This window comes from Martes martes, assembly GCF_963455335.1.
Source record: "Martes martes genome assembly, chromosome: 8".
Taxonomy (NCBI): Eukaryota; Metazoa; Chordata; class Mammalia; order Carnivora; family Mustelidae; genus Martes; species Martes martes.
Genome location: NC_137895.1, coordinates 99,617,948 through 99,636,920, shown reverse-complemented (window position 1 = coordinate 99,636,920; position 18,973 = coordinate 99,617,948). Strand labels below are relative to the sequence as shown.

The 18,973-nt window shown below is 40.1% G+C and overlaps 1 protein-coding gene and 1 pseudogene across 2 annotated transcripts; one reads left to right on the top strand and one right to left on the bottom strand.

The window, feature by feature from the left end:
* Positions 1-1,172: 1,172 nt before the first annotated feature.
* Positions 1,173-5,713, bottom strand: CLEC4E (C-type lectin domain family 4 member E; the record flags this gene model as incomplete). Its single annotated transcript, XM_080812216.1, has 6 exons — positions 1,173-1,323; positions 2,541-2,656; positions 3,299-3,450; positions 4,088-4,177; positions 4,769-4,861; positions 5,677-5,713. 6 exons carry the CDS (start codon positions 5,711-5,713, stop codon positions 1,173-1,175), a joined length of 639 nt encoding a protein of 212 aa, XP_080668342.1.
* Positions 5,714-12,936: 7,223 nt separating this feature from the next.
* Positions 12,937-17,071, top strand: LOC308347146 (vomeronasal type-2 receptor 26-like; annotated as a pseudogene). The gene is made up of 3 exons: positions 12,937-13,055; positions 16,062-16,698; positions 16,897-17,071. The product of its transcript is annotated as a vomeronasal type-2 receptor 26-like (transcript).
* Positions 17,072-18,973: the final 1,902 nt, after the last annotated feature.

Sequence of the window (18,973 nt, the reverse complement as noted above, 5' to 3'; positions counted from 1 at the left end):
TTTTTTAAGATTCTATTTATTTATTTGACAGAGAGAGATCACAAGTAGGCAGAGAGAGAGGGGGAAGCAGGCTCCCCGCTGAGCAGAGAGCCTGATGTGGGGCTCGATCCCAGGACCCTGAGATCATGACCTGAGCCGAAGGCAGAGGCTTTAACCCACTGAGCCACCCAGGCACCCCGTGAAGAATAAATATTTTTAAGGAAAGATAATATATTCACTTACACAGTTGAATTTTCCCATTTCATGATTACATATTCATTCCAATGTATGAATTTTGAGGGTCTCTTTATGGTGCTGCATGCGAGAAACACGGTTACTAAAGGTACTATGTTATTTAAATATTCTTGAATAACCTTACCAGTACTGAAAAAAATATGCTAGTAGTGGATAGACTTGAGATAGGAAATTGTCAAGCTGAATGTTCTCTTCAAACAATTTGACTGTTGGACCCTAGCTGAGCAAGAGCCACAAACTGAGGTGAGATTCTGTTATTCGGTGGAAGAGAATAAAGAGAAAAGGGAGTTCTTGGGATGAACGGACTGAATCATAGTCTGTTTGGGGCCGAAGCTCAGCATGGCCTTTTCCTAGCGAGACATGTGGGAAGTCCACATGTCTTTGAAGCAGGGATAAGCTTCATGACTTGAGGGAGTTTCTTACTCATTGTACAGGAGAACATAGTGAAGATACTTGCTCGGGCAGAGGTAAAAATGGTATGCAATCGAGAAGAGAAGGTAGACTTTTCAGGAGCCAGAAAGAAGAATTGACCAGATTCAGGGGTTTCAAAGTCACTTTGAAAATCCTCTTCTTGCTGGGCTCTGTAATTGCTCTGTGTCCCTGTATTTTCCCATCAGTCTTCACAAATGAAGCAAATGTGCCCAAAGGAGCATACTTTTCTTTTCCTGACATTTGTTCTAGAATTGCTTGGTAAGTTTCAAGAAGCACTGAGACTAATATGGAGAAACATGCAGGTCAATCAGTATCACAAATTATAACATTCAAAATGACTCATTTTTATTGGTAGCAAAAGCAACTAAGTCCTCCCGAAGTCCCTATGGAGTCCTCATTAATGCTGCACACACTTCTCTCTAGTTGGAGCTATGTTCATGCTGTTGTGCCTCCATATTTATGCATTTAACTTATGCTTTCTGCTCTTAGAGAATTTTTCTGTTGCTTTAGACATTTATTTCTGGCATTTCACAAATCCAAAAAATACTGAAGAAACAGGGCACATCGTTCCAATTTTTCCTGGGATTTGAAGAGTCTCGGATGGTGGCACAGTCCTCCACGGTCACTAAATTATTGGGCTCCCCGACATCCCAGAAGCTGAATGGGAATAATCATGCAGGAGATTTAAAATCCCAGCTACAAGAAGACAAGTGACCTACTATGCTAGGCGAATGACACTTGTGTTGTATCACTTCACAACACTTTTGTTAGTTAGGCATTGTAATCCCCATTTTATTTTTTAATTTTTTAAAAAATATTTTATTTATTTATTGGACAGAGTTAGAGACAGTGCACAAGCAGGGGGAGAGGCAGAGGGAGAGGGAGCAGCAGACCTGACCCTAGGACCCCAAGATCATGACCAGAGCCGAAGGCAGACACTTAACCAACTGAGCCACCCAGGTGCCCCTATAATCTCCATTTTGTTGATAAGGAAAATGAATCCCAGGAAAGCTAAACCATTTGTCTAAGTCATAGAGTTTATGAGGAGTGAAGCTGAACTGGATATTCCTGATTTTCTATTCTGTCATGCTCCCTCATGGTTGTCGACCGATAATGAGTAGCTATTGACATTCTGGTGGATGCGTTTCCTTCGAAGCTCTGATATTCTCATGGATTTGTTTCCTTCGCGCTCATATCTCATCTTACCTTTGGTTCCCTTTATTCCACACTGAGTCTGTAATCACATAAGCACATACTTCAGTGGTGTTATTGTGCTGTAGTGAAGCAACTTTCTCAAGTCTCAGGGCATCTGGGCTGTATTCTTAGAACTGACCTTAACCTTCCTGACCCTTAGTTTCCCCAAATGCTAAGTGAAGATTAACGATATCCATGTATACCAGAAAGGTGTAATTTAGGTAAAATGAAATAATGAATGAGATAAAAACTTTGAAAACTCTGAAGTGCTGTGCAGTAACAAAGTAAGGTCATTATTAAGGAGAAAAGAGACATTAACAAGGGGGTTCCATGCTCTCACTCCATAAATCCACTTCCTCAAATCATTATTTTTGTCTCATTTACTAGTTTGGGGCATAAGACTCTGAATTTCACTCTGTCTCTGCTGCATTTCCAATGAATTAGTCTTTAATTCTAACCCTCTCCTTTTCATCTGTTATTTCCCCTTTATTCAGATAGTCTCAGGAAATGGGGGTACTAGATCCTCATGCTTCCTTCGTCTATCTCCTTGCAAATCGTATTATGAAGGGTTGACCTGAAGATATCTTGTGGAACAGAAGGAGGTTCTGCGAACTCCCTACAGCAATGGTCTAACTTTGATTGGAGACAGTGTTAAAATTCTCCTGCAAGAAGGAAATTACCTGAGAGATGCTGAGAAAGGTGTTCCATCTACCCATTGCCACTGACCCTCGTTCACCTGGTCTGTCAGTCCAATATAGAACTCTCTCCTTTTAGGTTTCGCAAAGAAAAGGAATTCCTATGGAAGCAACACAATAAAAAAAAAAATAGATCGATTATTTCAATTTTGAACAAATGTTGAAGGTAATTGTTCTTAAGAGAAATAAAGTAGGACAAAGACTACAGATGATAGTTATGTGGCTCTGAAATTGTAAGATCATGGAGGATTATCTCCTGATTCTTTTTATTGTGGTAAAAATATGCATACCGTAGAATCAAATCTTTAACAGAGAAGAAGGTTCTCAATAACTAATTCCAAGTTTATCTACTGTTATTTGTAGCAAAATCTACTGTATATATCCAGCATGAAACATTATTAATCACAGCTTAAATATAGTGGCCATACCTTTGACATATCTGACATAATCATATGATATGCTCATCAATGTAATAGCCATTCTAAAATGAATTCCCAGCCCTTTTCTCCCCCTCATCCTCCTAATAAAGAAACAGAACATAGAAATCCCTTCGTTTTAGGCTCTTCTCGTGATGAAAATCAAGTAAGTATCGACTTAGAGAAATAGTAGAAATGGCATGCATTTCAAGACATTCATTTAACAAATAGTAGCTGTGGCCCAAACACTGTATGCACGTATGGAGGAAGGGATAGATCCTGAGAATAAGGTCGCACGGACATTGGAGGAGGCTGCACTCCAACTACCTGTTCTTCCCGCGTGTTGATAACAACAAGATGAGCTCCCATGTCAGAGCAGTTTTTTAAACTTGATGCCCAGGACATGGTGTTAGTAGAAAAGAAGTAGCAGCTAGATTGAAAATGTACCCAGTTCGATGGACAGCAGTTCTTGACTGAACCTAGGAAGAGAGAAGTTTCCATGAATGCTCTAGCCTGGAGGAGCGTCCTGTAGCATTTTGTGAAGACTTGGAATAAGACTGTATATGTAAGAGCATAGGGAGTAAATTTCTGAAGTATTTGCAAATTCCCTAATCTATATATACATTTTTCTCCTCTTCTAGGTTCTGTCGAGACATACCTCAGATTTATTCTAAAAGTTTTCTATAACGTCCCCAAGATTTCCTGTCCTGATACTAATTGCATTTCCAAAGTTCTAGAACTGTCTTCTTACCAATTCCTCAGTATTCTCATATAGTATAGGCAAGATTTTACATTTTGTTTTTGAAAAACAGAACATCATCCAGCCACTTTACTTGTCCCCAAATCAATCTAGAAGCCCCCCCCCAAAAGTGTCGATATAGGGGCCCCTGCGTGATTCAGTCGATTAGTGTCTGCCTTTGGCTCAGGTCATGAGCCCAGGTCCCCGGATTGAGCCCTGCATCAGGCTCTCTGCTCAGTGGTGAGTCTATTTCTCCTTCTGCCCCTCCCTGACGTTCATGCTTGCACTCTCTGTCTCTCTCTGAAATAAATGAATAAAATCTTTTAAAAAAGTGTCGATATATAAATGTTGATGTTCAAGTTTGAGGACTATTATACCCAATCCATCACTGGAGCAGGAGAAGTCCATGAATGCCTCATGTAGCTGGAACTTATTCTCATCACAGAGTTGAAGGACACGATATGTCACTGTAAGGAAAGGTGCAGAGTTAATGTTCATTAATCTTGAAAAAAATAAATTTTATCATTTTTGTATTTATGATGAAAGTACCAATAATCATCACGGTTTTTCTTTTCTTTTTTCTTTTTTCCTATTTGTCCTTCTACACAGAGAGACAAGATTTACCTACTCAAAGAAAGAAGAGGGAATTCACATTTCATGATTTATGAAGATGAATTATTGTATCTCAGGTCCAAAGGCCCAGAGAAAACAAATGCATTTTTACTCTCTCTTATGCCAACCCTCCCTACCCTTCTTCCAAAAAGCGATTTTGTCATGCTTCTGGTTAGGATCCCATAGAGAAGTTTACCCTAATGATAGGAATGCAAAGGCCGTCAAGGAGATGAAAAATGTCTATCATGAAAAATGTGTCAGAGGTCACTGAAATTTGGTAACTATTCTGTTCTAGTTGGGGTTCTAGTTGAGCAATAACCTGGAGATAAATAGGGAAGAAAGTGGAACAGAAGTACCTTTTGAGGGGGAAGAGAACCCAAAGGCAACAAGAAAGATTTTACCCCTAATATTCACCAGGGAGATTAAACTTGACCTTTCGAACTCACCAACACATCTGGTGATAAAACAGGCGCTGAGCAGTAGCATGGAGACCCCAGCAACAGTCCATAAGAGCACTTGGGAAGACAAGCGTCTTTTCTCTGTAGAAAGAAATACGCAAACATAGTCAATCTTCCCTATCAAGTTACAAAAGAGATTCTTACCCAACCACTTAGTTCCTTCCACTAGCACTGCTCTATACGGAGCAAGTTTCAAACTTCAGCATGCATCAGGATCATTTGGAAGGTGTGTTGAAATACAGATGAAGGCACTTCACCTCTAGAGTTAATGTTTCATGAGACCTGGTACTGAGCCAGCAAGTTCCCAGAAGCTGCTATTGGTCTGGAAACCATCTTTCAGAACCACTAGAATCACTAATCTTAAGATTCGTGAACTGAGATGGGCAATTTTTCCTTCCTAAGTTTCCCAGATTTTTTCCCCTCCTTTTCCTATTTTTGTCTTTCCCGTTTCTCCCTCTTACCCTCTCTGTTTTTTCTTGTCTCTCGCCTGCTCTCTTCTTTTCGGTATCTTATTTCCCAAGTTCTCTGTCAATCAGATCAGATAAAACGCAGGCCAACCTCTAGTAGCTCCTCTCCCCCTCCCTCCAGATACACATTTTACAGACAGGGAAAGTGGGTTCTAGAGAAGTGAGGTGACTTGCCCAACACGACACAGGGAAAGGGTGGGCAGAGCGGTCTGATTCAGCTCTCCCTGGAATCCAGCCCAGCGATCCTCAGTACAACATACGGTCCCTAACCACTGCCTCCCTCAGCTTCCTCTCTTGAGTTCTGTCTCTGTTTCTGCCTCCCTTCTTTTGTTCTAGTGGAGACTTTTCTATTGTCCCTTCCCTCAAAATATTTATCACCTCTTCCCAAAAGAAAGATCTATGAGAGAAAGGGAGAGTTGCAAATTTTACCTGTGCCTTGTGATGTAGATGGTTGGGATGAATTCATTCTCTCTCTCTCTTTCCCTCTCTCTTTCTCTCCTCTCGTCAGTTTCTGAATCCAGGAGTATTTTGTTGGTAGGATTCAAGAAAAATGATTCTTTTTCTGTTTTTTAGGAAGTGTGACCCTAAGACATCATAATATCAATGTGTTCTGTGGCTTTGTGTTTTAGTCAGGGTTTCCTTTCTTGCATAAGGAGGACAAGGGACTTTACTGGGCAACACATCTGTCTCCTCAGTTTAGGAAACAACTAAATGGGGAAACAGTGAGGTGGTTAAGTATCAGCAGATTGGGCTGAGCGTGTGGACACATCAGGGGCTTAAAAATACAGTTTTATTTTGGTGGGTAAAATTTCTTTACTTTCTTCCAGGCATTGCTCATCTTTCGGTCTGCCCTTGACATTGTGGGGTTCTCCTCTGCACTTCCAGTTTCCCTTTCGGTCCTTGCCACCACAAGGCAGAGCAGAGAGCCCAATGCGGGCCTCAATCCCAGGACTCTGGGATCATGACCCAAGCCAAAGGCAGAGGCTTTAACCCACTGAGCCACCCAGGCGCCCCTATATCTCTTCTATCAAAGTGCTTACCACTAGGCAATCTCACAAGTCCGCCTCAGTTGAATCGCCTCATGTGTTATGACTACTTTGGAATTCAGATCCATTCCATATGTCAAAGCATAGCTTCTGGAGCCTTTGAGACTCAGCAGGTAGTTTCATTCTATTCTTCCAAATCATTTGGGGATTTTTGTTTTATTTTAGGGCCTGTATTAGGAGAAATAAAGTTGAATGTCAGAAGAAGTAATTTCAATTAAACATGAAAAATAATGCTTCTCTGGAAGGTTAGTTAGATATATTAGTGTTCCACTCCCTTCCTTAAAAATACTTAAGAACAAGATCAAACTGGGGCGCCTGGGTGGATCCGTGGGTTAAAGCCTCTGCCTTCAGCTCAGGTCATAATCCCAGGGTCCTGGGATTGAGCCCAACATCAGTCTCTCTGCTCAGTGGGAAGCCTATTTCCTCCTCTCTTCCTCTGCCTACCTCTCTGCCTACTTGTGATCTCTGTCAAATAAATAAATAAAATCTTAAAAAAAAAAACAACAAGATCAAACTGGTCTGTATTGATTAAAATTCACAAGTGTCAGGAAGCATTAGTAAAATAAATATATATCTTATATATATTTATATATATATAAAATATACATATATTTATATATATAAAAAAATCACCTGGTAATCCCCATGCCAATGAGTCACAGCCTTCACATCTTGAAAATATCCTTGTTCTCAAAGGGACTTTTTATTTTTTCAGTGTATTGCTCAATTTCCTCTGCATCCTCCATTTTATAGTTCAATGGATTTAATAAAGAAAACTTTAAAATTCTACATGTATATATTATAAAATATATGTGTATCTAACATGGGTCTTATCAGCAAATAGTTTTTGAATAGTAAAAAGAAATTATCTAGTGGATGAGTTAAATGAATTATTAAATGATGAATCATAATGACTACAGTTAATTATCTATTATGATCAGTCACTAATAACTAATATCAATAAACAATTCTACGTTAATTTTATGAATAGTCAGTTGATTAATATTAATAATCAACAAATTAATATGTTAATATCAGTCAAAATACATTTATGTTTTTATCCTTTGTTTTATTACTTCTCTTAATTATGAAAGTAGTATTTTTATGGTTAACAATATGAGAAGAACGTGGCAAGTAAAAGACCTCCCATCCATCCTAAGTGCACTCTTCTAAAGTCAACCATACTTGGGGCGCTTGGGTGGCTCAGTCAGTTAAGCATCTGTCTTTTGCTCAGGTAATGATCCTAAAGCTCTAGGATCCAGTTCCGCATCAGGCTCCTTGCTCAGCAGGGATTCTGCTTCTCTCTCTGCCTCTCCCTCTGCCTGCCACTCTGCCTTCTGCATGTGCTCCTGCGCACCCTCTCTCACACTCAGAAAAATTAAAAAAAAAAGATTTAAAGTCAACCCTGCTTAATGATTTCTTGCATATTCCTTGAGACATTTTCCAAGTTTATATAACTCGTGTTTATATAATATATTGCTTATTTGTTTTTAGTCAAGTAAGATCATACCTGCAACACTTTTATGTTTTAAAAATTATTATTATATTCATCAACATATTTGGGCATCTATCTTCTTAACTCTATTGTTTAAACTTTTCTGTAATTTATAAAACAGGCACAGCTAATTCCTACTTTTTTCTTCCTTAACACATGAGGTAATGGCTACCTTTATACATATTAGCAGGTGCACACTTTTTGGCTCAATGACACAAGCCAAATGTTAAAAATCATTATCTGGCTTGAGTTTTCATCATAGAACAGCTTTCCAGGCTATAACCATAAATATAAAACTTTCTCTGAAGGCAATTTTCATTGTAATTAAATATCAAAGCTTATTAGATAAATGTAACACAATGACCTTACATTTGGGAGCATGAATATCTGCACAGAGCAGCTAGTACATGGCTCTTGGGATCAGCATACTGCTGTTTTGTCATATGACACAAACTTTCTCTTTGCCATGGGAGAATACAGAACAGGATATTTTTGAATTTTTTTTTTTAAAGATTTTATTTATTTATTTGACAGAGAGAGGGATCACAAGCAGGCAGAGAGGCAGGCAGAGAGAGGGGGGGAAGCAGGCCCCCCATGAAGCAGAGGGCCCGATGCGGGGCTCAACCCCAGGACCCCGAGACCACGACCCGAGCCGAAGGTAGAGGCTTCAACCCACTGAGCCACCCAGGCGCCCCTATTTTTGAATATTTACTCTTCTCGAATCCCTTCTTATTTCTACTCCTTAACAACAATAAGAATTTCTTTCTGTATCCAATATAATTTTCCATGAATTTTGTTAAGTAAGATTCTGAAATTTTTCTTCCCCATGAAGTTTCAAGGTGGCAAAACTGATATTCTGCTGTTAATTTACCCATGTAAGATGTGAAAAATTTCCATGTAGAATTTAACCTCAAAGACTGGTAGCCTAAATGGAAGTTAAATAACAAAACAAATGATTTAGCTCATTTTTAAACATCATTACATCTAACAGAGGTATTCTGCAAAGATTTAAATTATGCTGTAATTAACTTCTGTTACATTTATATTATTATCTTAAATTTTATAAATGTATGTGAAGCATATTGTTTAAATTTTTGTGAATAATTTTATTAAAGCTCTCCAGACATTGTACTTTTTTTTTTTTAGATTTATTTATTTATTTTAGAGGGAGAGAGAGCACGAGCAGGAGGGATGGGGAATGGGAGAGAGAGAATCTGAAGCAGACTCCACATTGAGTGCAGAGCCCAAAACCGGGCTCCATCCCAGGACCTGAGTTCATGACCTGTGTCATAACCCAGTCAGATGCTTAACCAACCGAGCCACCCAGGTGCCCTGCACTCTTTTTAAATATTTGTAGTCACTACCAATTTCCCTATTTATTTTATAATTTACAAACAAAGAGCTTTAAAACAGAGATGGTAAGGATATAATCTCTCTGCTTGACTTATTTCACTCAGCATAATCTCTGAGTGAAATAAGTCAAGCAGAGAGAGTCAATTATCATATGGTTTCACTTACTTGTGGAGCATAAGGAATAACATGGAGGATGTTGGGACATGGAGAGGAGAAGGGAGTTGGGGGAAATTGGAGGGGGAGACGAACCATGAGAGACTGTGGACTCTGAGAAACAAACTGAGGGTTTTGGAGGGGAGGGAAGTGGGGGGTTGGGTGAGCCTGGTTCTGGGTATTAAGGAGGGCACGGATTGCATGGAGCACTGGGTGTGGTGCATAAACAATGAATTTTGGAACACTGAAAAAAATAAAATTAAATAAAAAAAGAAAAAAAACTATTTGAAATGGTGGCTATGATGATGATTAGATCAGAATGCACATTCCTTAGAGAATTACTTGACCTAAGTTTCTAAGCCCTCAATTAAGTTTGGCTGTAGCCTGTCCTCCCTTCCAGTTTGGATCTGTTTGGAGCAGACTGGGAAGAGGGAGCTACGTGGTCTATTGAGGACTCAGTTAGAGATGAGCTAAGTCACAGGAATAGCATGTAAAGCCCACGAAGGAAGCAAGCATCTTTCATTGAAGTCCTAGTGAAATCTATTTGTGGGACAAGAACAAGTTATTCATCTGCTTTTCCCCCAGGCTCATCCAATTTGATGCTATTGCCTTTGGTTCTAAAAATTCTGCTTTAAGCTTCAGTCAGCTCTCACTGTATTTTGCAGTTGAAAATCTAAATCTCTTACCTCTGGCAATAGAACCTCCCCACCAAACTATCTTTCATATGTTGATAATGTTGTCCTCGTTCTTCTCATACATCTCAATAAAGAAAAGTGTTATTTCTTAACTCGAATTCAATTATCATTTTTTCCATCTGTTTCTAATCAACAGTGACCTTTAATGTTTGAGAAGATTTGTGAGCTCTATGATATTTGCAAGAGAAAGGTAAATACACCGGGAATGGGGAAGAAAGAGTTCAACGCAGTGATCTAATTTAATACATTCACCACAAACAAGGTACTGTGTTCCAAATAAGAGATTATTTGCTGGAGATCATGTAAATATTGAGTGGCAGAACAAGGTCTAAGACCCATATCTCTCATTTCAGTGGGTAGTGCTGTTTTTTCCTATTTCCTGCCTCCTTAGTAGGGAGTACATTTTCCTCCAAAGGCAGTTGAGAAAATAAAGTGACCTTTACACATCCTGTCATCAAAAGGCCACAAACCCTGGATTTAAAGAGCAGTCATGGAATTCCGACAGCCTTTTCTCTGAATTTACAAAGTAGAGCAATGGGAAATACATATTCTCTACACATCTATTATTTCACATATGAATTAAACAATTCATAAATTTTTTGAGCTATAATTTACATATAGCATTGTATCAATTGTAGGTATACAACATGTTGACTTGATACATTTATATATTACAATTTGATTACCACTGTAGCATTAGCTAACACCTTTATCACATCATATCATTATTATTTCTTTTGTGTGGTGAGTAAAAGTAAGATCTGGTCTCTTAGCAGCTTGGAAGTTTATTTTATAATATCATATTGTTGACTAAAATCTCCACATGCTCGGCATTAAGTCTTCAGGAGTAATTTGTTTAATTTTTTGCTTTTTTTGGGAGCTATTTCTCTATTAGTTGCAAGTTTGTATGCTTACATAACATCTCCCCAAATATTTAATGGAACGTCAGCAATATGGATGGGATAGATATTACCTGTTCATCATCATAGCAATTCAAGTAGGAAAAAGGAAGAGTGGTGTAAGAAATACCTCTACAACCACCCTCTAACTGTATCAGTCATTTGTCATTTAGCATATGTAACTCACTGGGTTAAGCTGTTTACACAAATCTCATTCAATGATCATAACAATCAATAGTGAGATCCTACTATTAATCTCATTTTAATGATGAGTAAATTGAGCTAAGATGGAGAGGTTGAAGGACATGCTCCATGTATTAAGATGTAAGAAATAAAGTCACAATTTGAAGCCATAAACATTTTTTTAAAAAGAACTTTTAAATAACTATTTAATATTCATTAGATAATATTCATTAGATAAATTCATTAGATGATTCATTAGATAACTAGATAACATCTAATATTCAATTAGATAATAGTCAATTAGATAATTTTAGTAGATAATTAATTAGATAAACTTCCAAGATGCTAAGAGACCAGATCTTACTTCTACCCACCACACAAAAGAAATAATAATTATATGATGTGATAAAGGTGTTAGCTAATGCTACAGTGGTAATCAAATTGTAATATATAAATGTATCAAGTCAACACGTTATATACCTTCAATTGATACAATGCTATATGTAAATTACAGCTCAATAAAAATGTGCAAATTGTTTAATTCATATGTGAAATTATTTTTAAATGAAATTCTTGATATTTGACTTTGTATACAAATTTAACAGCTTTTTCAAAATCATTGTAGCATTTTATTCTTGATAATATACATAGATTTGTATTTCATAGCACTGAAAGGAGTTTCAACAAATAGATCAGGTAGAGATTTTTTTTTTTAAGATTTTATTTATTTATTTGACAGAGAGAGAGATCACAAGCAGGCAGAGAGGCAGGCGGGGGTGGGTGGGAAGCAGACTCCCTGCTGAGCAGAGAGCCCGATGCAGGGCTCAATCCCAGGACCCTGAGATCATGACCTGAGCCGAAGGCAGAGGCTTTAACCCACTGAGCCACTCAGGCGCCCCCAGGTAGAGATTTTTAAATTCAATTTGTTATATATCTGCTGCTGGATTAAACTTAAATAAATATGTGAACATTAACAATGAATCCAAATGGACGCAAAGGTTATACTGACATTGATTAAATAAGATGACTACCGGTGTCGGTTTATGAACAATGATCACACACAAGTCAAAGAATTCCAATAATGACATTGACAATACAATGTTAACATGGGAAGACTGGCTTCTGCTGTAGGACACTCTGCAGACTTTGCGGAGGATCTTTGAGGAAGAGGATGGGCCAGGAACCCACAGAAAATTCAAGGCTCAGGCAACACTGTAAACCTTCGCAGGTCTCCTGGTTCAGTAAGACCCGTTATAACCAAACCATTGTGAGTTTGCTCCTAGTGAGTCAGATACACCAGGCAGAGTTGTTGCACAATGGAAACTTTATTCGCAGCAAATGAGATCACAGGGAATAACTTCCAAAGCCATGGTCCCCCATGCAAGGGTGAATGGGTTCCTTTTATTTAGGGTTTGGAAGAATATTTAGATAGGGAAACCTTCTCACTGTATGTAGAGGCGGGCATAAGGCCATGCATGCACCTTAAGGAAACATACAGATATTGTATATTATATAAATGAGGCTTGCGGTCCTCCTTGGGTGGAGATTTCAGTATTATAATGAAGTAAAGGTAATTGTCAGTCTTTCCAGAGGTCACTCCATGGTTCATCTGCGAGGCATGAGTAGGTGGTCACTTTCAAACTGGTCTGGGTGGTCTGGGCTGGCTGGAGGTCTTGCCGGGAGAGTCAATTCGCCTGAGGGGTGGTTTCAGTTTCCATTGCCTGACTGAAGAGATAAATTGGAAAGAAGAGCTTAAGGTAAAGAGTGGGGCAATGGTCAGTGAGTACAAGCAGGTGGGCAGTAAAAGTCAGGTCTTGGGGTCCAGCTGGAGATAGCACGTTGTCCCAGAAGCTGTGATTGATATGATGCAAGCCCATCCAACCCCTAAGAATGGGAAAGAGGTGCAAGGCTTTGTAGGGATTTCGGGGCCGTGGAGACTTTTATTTCCCATGCGTCACAGTCCCTTCATCTTTTATATCACCTGGTGAAGAAGGGGCACGTGTACGATGGGGAATCAGAGATATATAAGCTGCCTTTGAGAAAGCCCAAGTGCTAGCAGGGCATGTTAAATCTCTGGGCGTCTCCCAAGCAGGCCTGGTATTTGAGTTAGATGTGTCTGTGACTCCTGGAGTTGTGGGTCAGGCACCATGGCAGAGCCAGCAGAAAGGGAGAGTGCCCTTCGGATTTTGGTCCCAGCTCTGGAAGGGGCCAGAAACCCAATACACTCCCAGGGAGCAGCAGCTCCTAATGGTGTACACAGTGTTCCTTGAGAGAGAGCCTCTCACGAAGGAAGAGCAGACTGTGGTGAGAACTTCTCTGCCTGTGAAGGAAGGGGTGGGTTGAGCACATGTTCTATTGATCCACCTCGGCCATGGCTTACACCCCTCCTTTGAATAAGTGACCCCTCTTTGTAGCAGAGGAGTCCCCTGTCCACCAGCCTACTGTCTCTAGAAAGGTGGGGGCTACAAGGTCTTGTGGGGTATGTAGCTCATCCAGATCCCCCCGCCCCCATGTCTATGGCCGCCCTGTAGCCTGCAAAGAGGGGGCAAGGGAAATTCCTGCCGATGCCTGGTACACAGATGGTCTAGTCAGGGAAGTCCGCCCACATGGACTGCTGTTGTGGTTCAACCCGATGATGGACCATCTACGGAGAAACAGGAACAAACTGTGGCGGCCCGTGGGCTGAGCTCAGAGCAGTCTCAGTGGTGATCCCCGTGTGCCTGGCTCTTAACCCTTTGCCCTGATAGCTATGCTGCTCTAAAGGGATTAACCCTATGACATGAACGATGGGAAGCCGAGGGGTGGATGATTATGAATAAGCCCTTATGGGGTCAGGATATGGGAAAGACATTTGGGTCCATCTGCAAAAGCCCGAGTGGCCCTCACTGTTTTCCATGTCCCAGTTCAGAAAGTGCCAGCACCCCCCCCCCCCAATCAGAAGCTGAGACCTTAGCTCAGGAGTGAACCTTAGCTTCTGACCCTCCAGTAGATATGGTAGATTGGACGCACCACACCCAGGATGGCATATTGCCGGGAAGGCTAGATTGCCTTTGAAGGACAGTGACTTGCTTAATGCAGTAACAGCATGTCCTGTGTGATCTAAACAAGCCCACAGCAACTGCCAGAGAAGCTGGGGGTCATTCACCAGAGTTTCCAGCTAGTGGGGGACTGGCAAATTTATTATATTGGCCCCTTCCCACTGAATGAGGGTTCTAACCATGCCCTGGTTTGTGTGGACACTGCACCTGGCCTAACCCAGGCTTCCCCCTGCGGCCATGCAAACCAGGCCGTCACCATTGGGGGATTGAAGAAATTGAGTACCATACCCTCATCGAATAGTGATTGGGGGGTCACATTTCAAACGTCATGATATGTAAGACTGGGCAAAAGAATGACATTGAATGGAAATTCCATCTCCTTTATTACCCACGAGCAGTGGGGGTGGTAGGAAAAATCTTACAAAACTGTAAATCTGCTATTATTTCTGTAATTAAATCCAACAGGAGCTCTCCACACATCTTTTTTTTTTTTTTTTTTAAAGATTTTTATTTATTTATTTGACAGACAGAGATCACAAGTAGGCAGAGAGGCAGGCAGAGAGAGAGGAGGAAGCAGGCTCCCCGCTGAGCAGAAAGCCCCACGTGGGGCTCGATCCCAGGGTCCTGGGATCATGACTTGAGCCGAAGGCAGAGGCTTTAACCCCTGAGCCACCCAGGCGCCCCTCTCCACACATCTTTTAAAATAAAGTTCAGACTTGATACTATGGCCCACCGGCTGTTCATTAACAGCTCTCATTTCAGTATGCTTCTCAAAACATTTCCACACACACTTGTAATAATATGATTAACGCTCCTGCTCCTTCTGCTTCCAACTGGAAGTTAGATTGCTTGTGTTCTTCTCTCGGATTCTCAAGTGCTTAGTATTCCTGTTTTAAAAAATTCATAAAAAACAAAGGGAGGGGCGCCTGGGTGCTCAGTGGGTTAGAGCCTCTGCCTTCAGCTCAGGTCATGATCTCAGGGTTCTGGGATCGAGCCCTGCATCGGGCTCTCTGCTCAGCAGGGAGCCTGCTTCCTCCTCTCTCTCTGCCTGCCTCTCTGCCTACCTGTGATCTCTCTCTGTCAAATAAATAAATAAAATCTTAAAAAAAAAAAACAGAAACAAGAGGGAAAATGAGTGGAGGTGGATGCCATACCCAGGAAGTTTCTATAATGATCACGAAGAAGTCCTTGTTCCTAAAAATAGCCAGTTTATATCAATCCTTTGGAAGAGAGATTAACAGCATAAAAATGATCAATATTTTTCAATATTTTTGGTAAAATTTTAGGGGGAGTGCAAACCCACATTTGAATTTGTAATTGTTTTTCTAATATAAATTGTGCCATATATAATCGTTCTTTAGAGTTAATGGGTGAAACTTCATACTTCATTATGCTTGTTTTGCAATTTCTTGAAAACTTAAATCTCCGAAGTTTCTTCCTCTCATTGTTATTTTTTACTGTAAGCCCTAAACAATATTAAATCTGTTGTAAAACTGCTATCATAACCAAATTACAACTTTCAAGAAAGCACTTACCTTAATAAAGATATTCAATAAATATTGGGACTGTTTATTTCCTAGGTTTTAATTAAAGCCCAGAATCCTTGGAATGTCTTCCCTCTTCCTTTAATATATTATCAAATACATTTTTTATATGGTCTGTGTTTTTCCCTCACTTTCACTTTACTTTTAAATTCTTGCTCTCTCGTTGTTTAATCCAACTCATTCTTTCTGGATATTTTGGATTCAAACATGTAACAGATGATTTCTCTTCTGTTAAGGAAGGTCTTTCTTTTTTTTTCAGTGTTATGATCTCATGAATATGATTGGGTATATTTACTTCAGAATTCAAATACGGTTCTGTTCAAGATATATTTGCTTTACACGTATATTTGGGGAATGACTGAAAAGCTATAATAAATCTGACTGTATCCCTTTCAAATGTGTATGAAGTATCAGGTGTCCTAAAGACCCACATCCAAATAAACAGAGAAATCAGTGCCTCCCCAAAATTATGACTTTTTTTTGGTCCCATGAAGATCCAGGAGCTGTTCTGGTCTTTTGGCCATTAGTTTTTATGTCGTCACTACTCTGATTTTAGGACTGTTTATCCAATATGGAGACACACCCATTGTCAGAGGAAGTAACTGAAATCTCCTTTATATCCTCCTTGTTTCCTCAATGTTTTGCTTCTTCTGCTCCTTGACTTGTACTGGTTGGCCTCTCCTGGTCACCTTCGCCTTGACATAAACGTTATTTGGAGTTATATTTTCTATAGTCATTTCTGCTGTTTTAGCAAAACTCTTCATAGTGGTTGTGGCCTTCAAAGCCATAAAACCAGGAAACACTCCAGATGTGGTTGGTGAACCAATTCTCAATTGCTCTAGTCCACAGTGGCTCCCTCGTTCAAGTACATGTCTGCATAATCTGGCTGGGAACTGCTCCCTCTTTCCCTACCATTGACACACAATCAATTTGGTAAAATGCAGCAAGGGATCCACCACTGCCTTCTACTGTGTTCTGGGTAACTGGGGCTCTCTAGCACTTCCGAGCTTGACTATTGCTTTTCTGGCTATAAGGCTACCAGACAGTTTTGGGGCACCTGGGTGGCTCAGTTGGTTAAGCATCTGCTTTGGGGTCAGGTCATGATTCTAGGGCCCTGGGATGGGGCCCCATGTCAGGTTTCCAGCTTAGCGGGGAGCCTGCTTCTTCCTTTCCTCCCCACTTGTGCTCTCTCTCGTTATCTCTGTCTTCTTCTCAAAACAAAACAAAACAAAATGGATACCAGACAGTTTCAGTAAGCCCCAAATGATCACATTCAACATGCTGATTTTCTGTAGTGTGTGGATTTCTTCCATACCCACATATCTGAGCACCAAAGGCAAAGCTGTGGCAGCTTTGCAAACATTTCAATCTTGGCTTCCAGTGCTGGTTTACTGGGTTGTGTATTTCTTCCCAAGTGATATGTGATCCTACTAAGTTGGGTAGGAATTCAAGGAAAACAACTTGAATATTTTCCTCCCCAAAAGTAAAAGGAATACGTGTTTAAGTGACACCATTGACACAAAATGAACAGTAATATGGAAATAAAGATTCCAAAATGTGGCATGAAGTAAATGCATTTCATCAAAACAATGACAGTTGTTTTTTAATCAAATGACACCATCATCCCTGTGGGCAGCAGGCCATGGTGAAAAAAGCTCTGGGGTCAGATGGAGCAATGTTCAATTTCAACACCTATACTGGCTTACTCTGACTTCCAGTGTATCCAATTAACTTTCCTTTGAATCGCATCTTTCTCCTCTTTAAGCAACACGTGGCAGGTGAACAAGGGTTAGGGTGACAATTAAGTAAAATCATCCATGTGAAAATATAATGGGTACTCAAAAATATGCTGCCTTTATGTTAACTATCTTTTTCTTCTTATTTCAATAAAAATTAAATTTTAAGGCATTTTAAGTCCGGGGGGGGGGTAGAAAACTAGCGATGTCTAGTTGTCCCTCATTAAACTATTCAAAACCCAAAATAAGATAAAATTTGAGCTTTGGGCAGTCTAAATGGGTTTTCATATGTCCATATGGATCCAAGATTAGGGAGAACACTGAGGGAAACAGACAGTGCTTGCTGCTGGTTCCTCCAACATGGCAGTGGGGAAGCTTGACCGACTGAGAGAGAGAAGACCGTCCTTTATGGGAAAGGTTGTTTTTGAATATACTCAGAACTTTCAAACATCTTTTCTTTCTTCTTCTCCCTACTGATACCTGATATCCCTTACAATTTCTTTTTTTTTTTTTTTGGAAGATTTTATTTATTTATTTGACAGACAGAGATCACAAGTAGGCAGAGAGGCAGGCAGAGAGAGAGGGGAAGGGAAGCAGGCTCCCTGCTGAGCAGAGAGCCCGACGCGGGGCTCGATTCCAGGACCCTGGGATCATGACTTGAGCCGAAGGCAGAGGCTTTAACCCGCTGAGCCACCCAGGCGCCCCTCCCTTACAAGTTCTTAAACTATATTTTCCAGTAGTGAGATGTTTAAGGGATTAGATGTGAATTAAGAAATGAGGTTTTGATCCAGGAATGTAAGATTAACAACTGTAAATAAAAGCACCTGGATGAACTATAGAACAGTTCTCTCTGAGAGATGGAGTTTTCAGTTATTTATTTTTTTCTGGCAAAGGAATTCTTCTGCACAGACCATTTCTGATTGTCCAGTAAGAGATCTGTCCTCCTCAGTTAGCCCTCCTCAGTTGCCAGGTCATCATCTGCGTATACATACAGACTAGTGCCACATTCTTGATTTCTGGAGCTTAAGCTGGAGTTTGCTATGGAGGTCAGGGTCTCTGCTGAGGCATGGCGGCCATCCGCCAAGTAATAAAAACATTGGAAATAACGGATTCTTGTAAGTTACTGCATCAGGTAAATGTTTTTTAGTTTTTGTTTTGTCTTGTTTTGTTTTTTTAGAGCAGCAGTTGTATGTCATTCAAAGTCCTGGAGCTTGAGCGGAATTGTGCTTGCACGTAATATTAAACACAGTACAACTAAAAGACTAAGGAACGTTTACTTAAAGGTATTCTTAGCTTAACTCCATTCTCAATTGTCACCTATCTTTTTTCTTTCTGTAATAAAATAGATTTATTTTTTAAAAAGATTTATGTATACATTTTAGCAGGGGGCAGAGGGAGAGAGAGAATCTCAAGCAAAAGCCCCACTGAACAGGGAGCCCAACACAGGGCTTGATCTCACAACCCTGAGATCATGACCAGAGCTGAAATCAAGTCAGATGTTCAACTGACTGAGCCACCCAGGTGCTCACAAAGTAGATTTCTAACTAAAATTAAGATAGGTTTACCACTTTGGTTATACTGAAC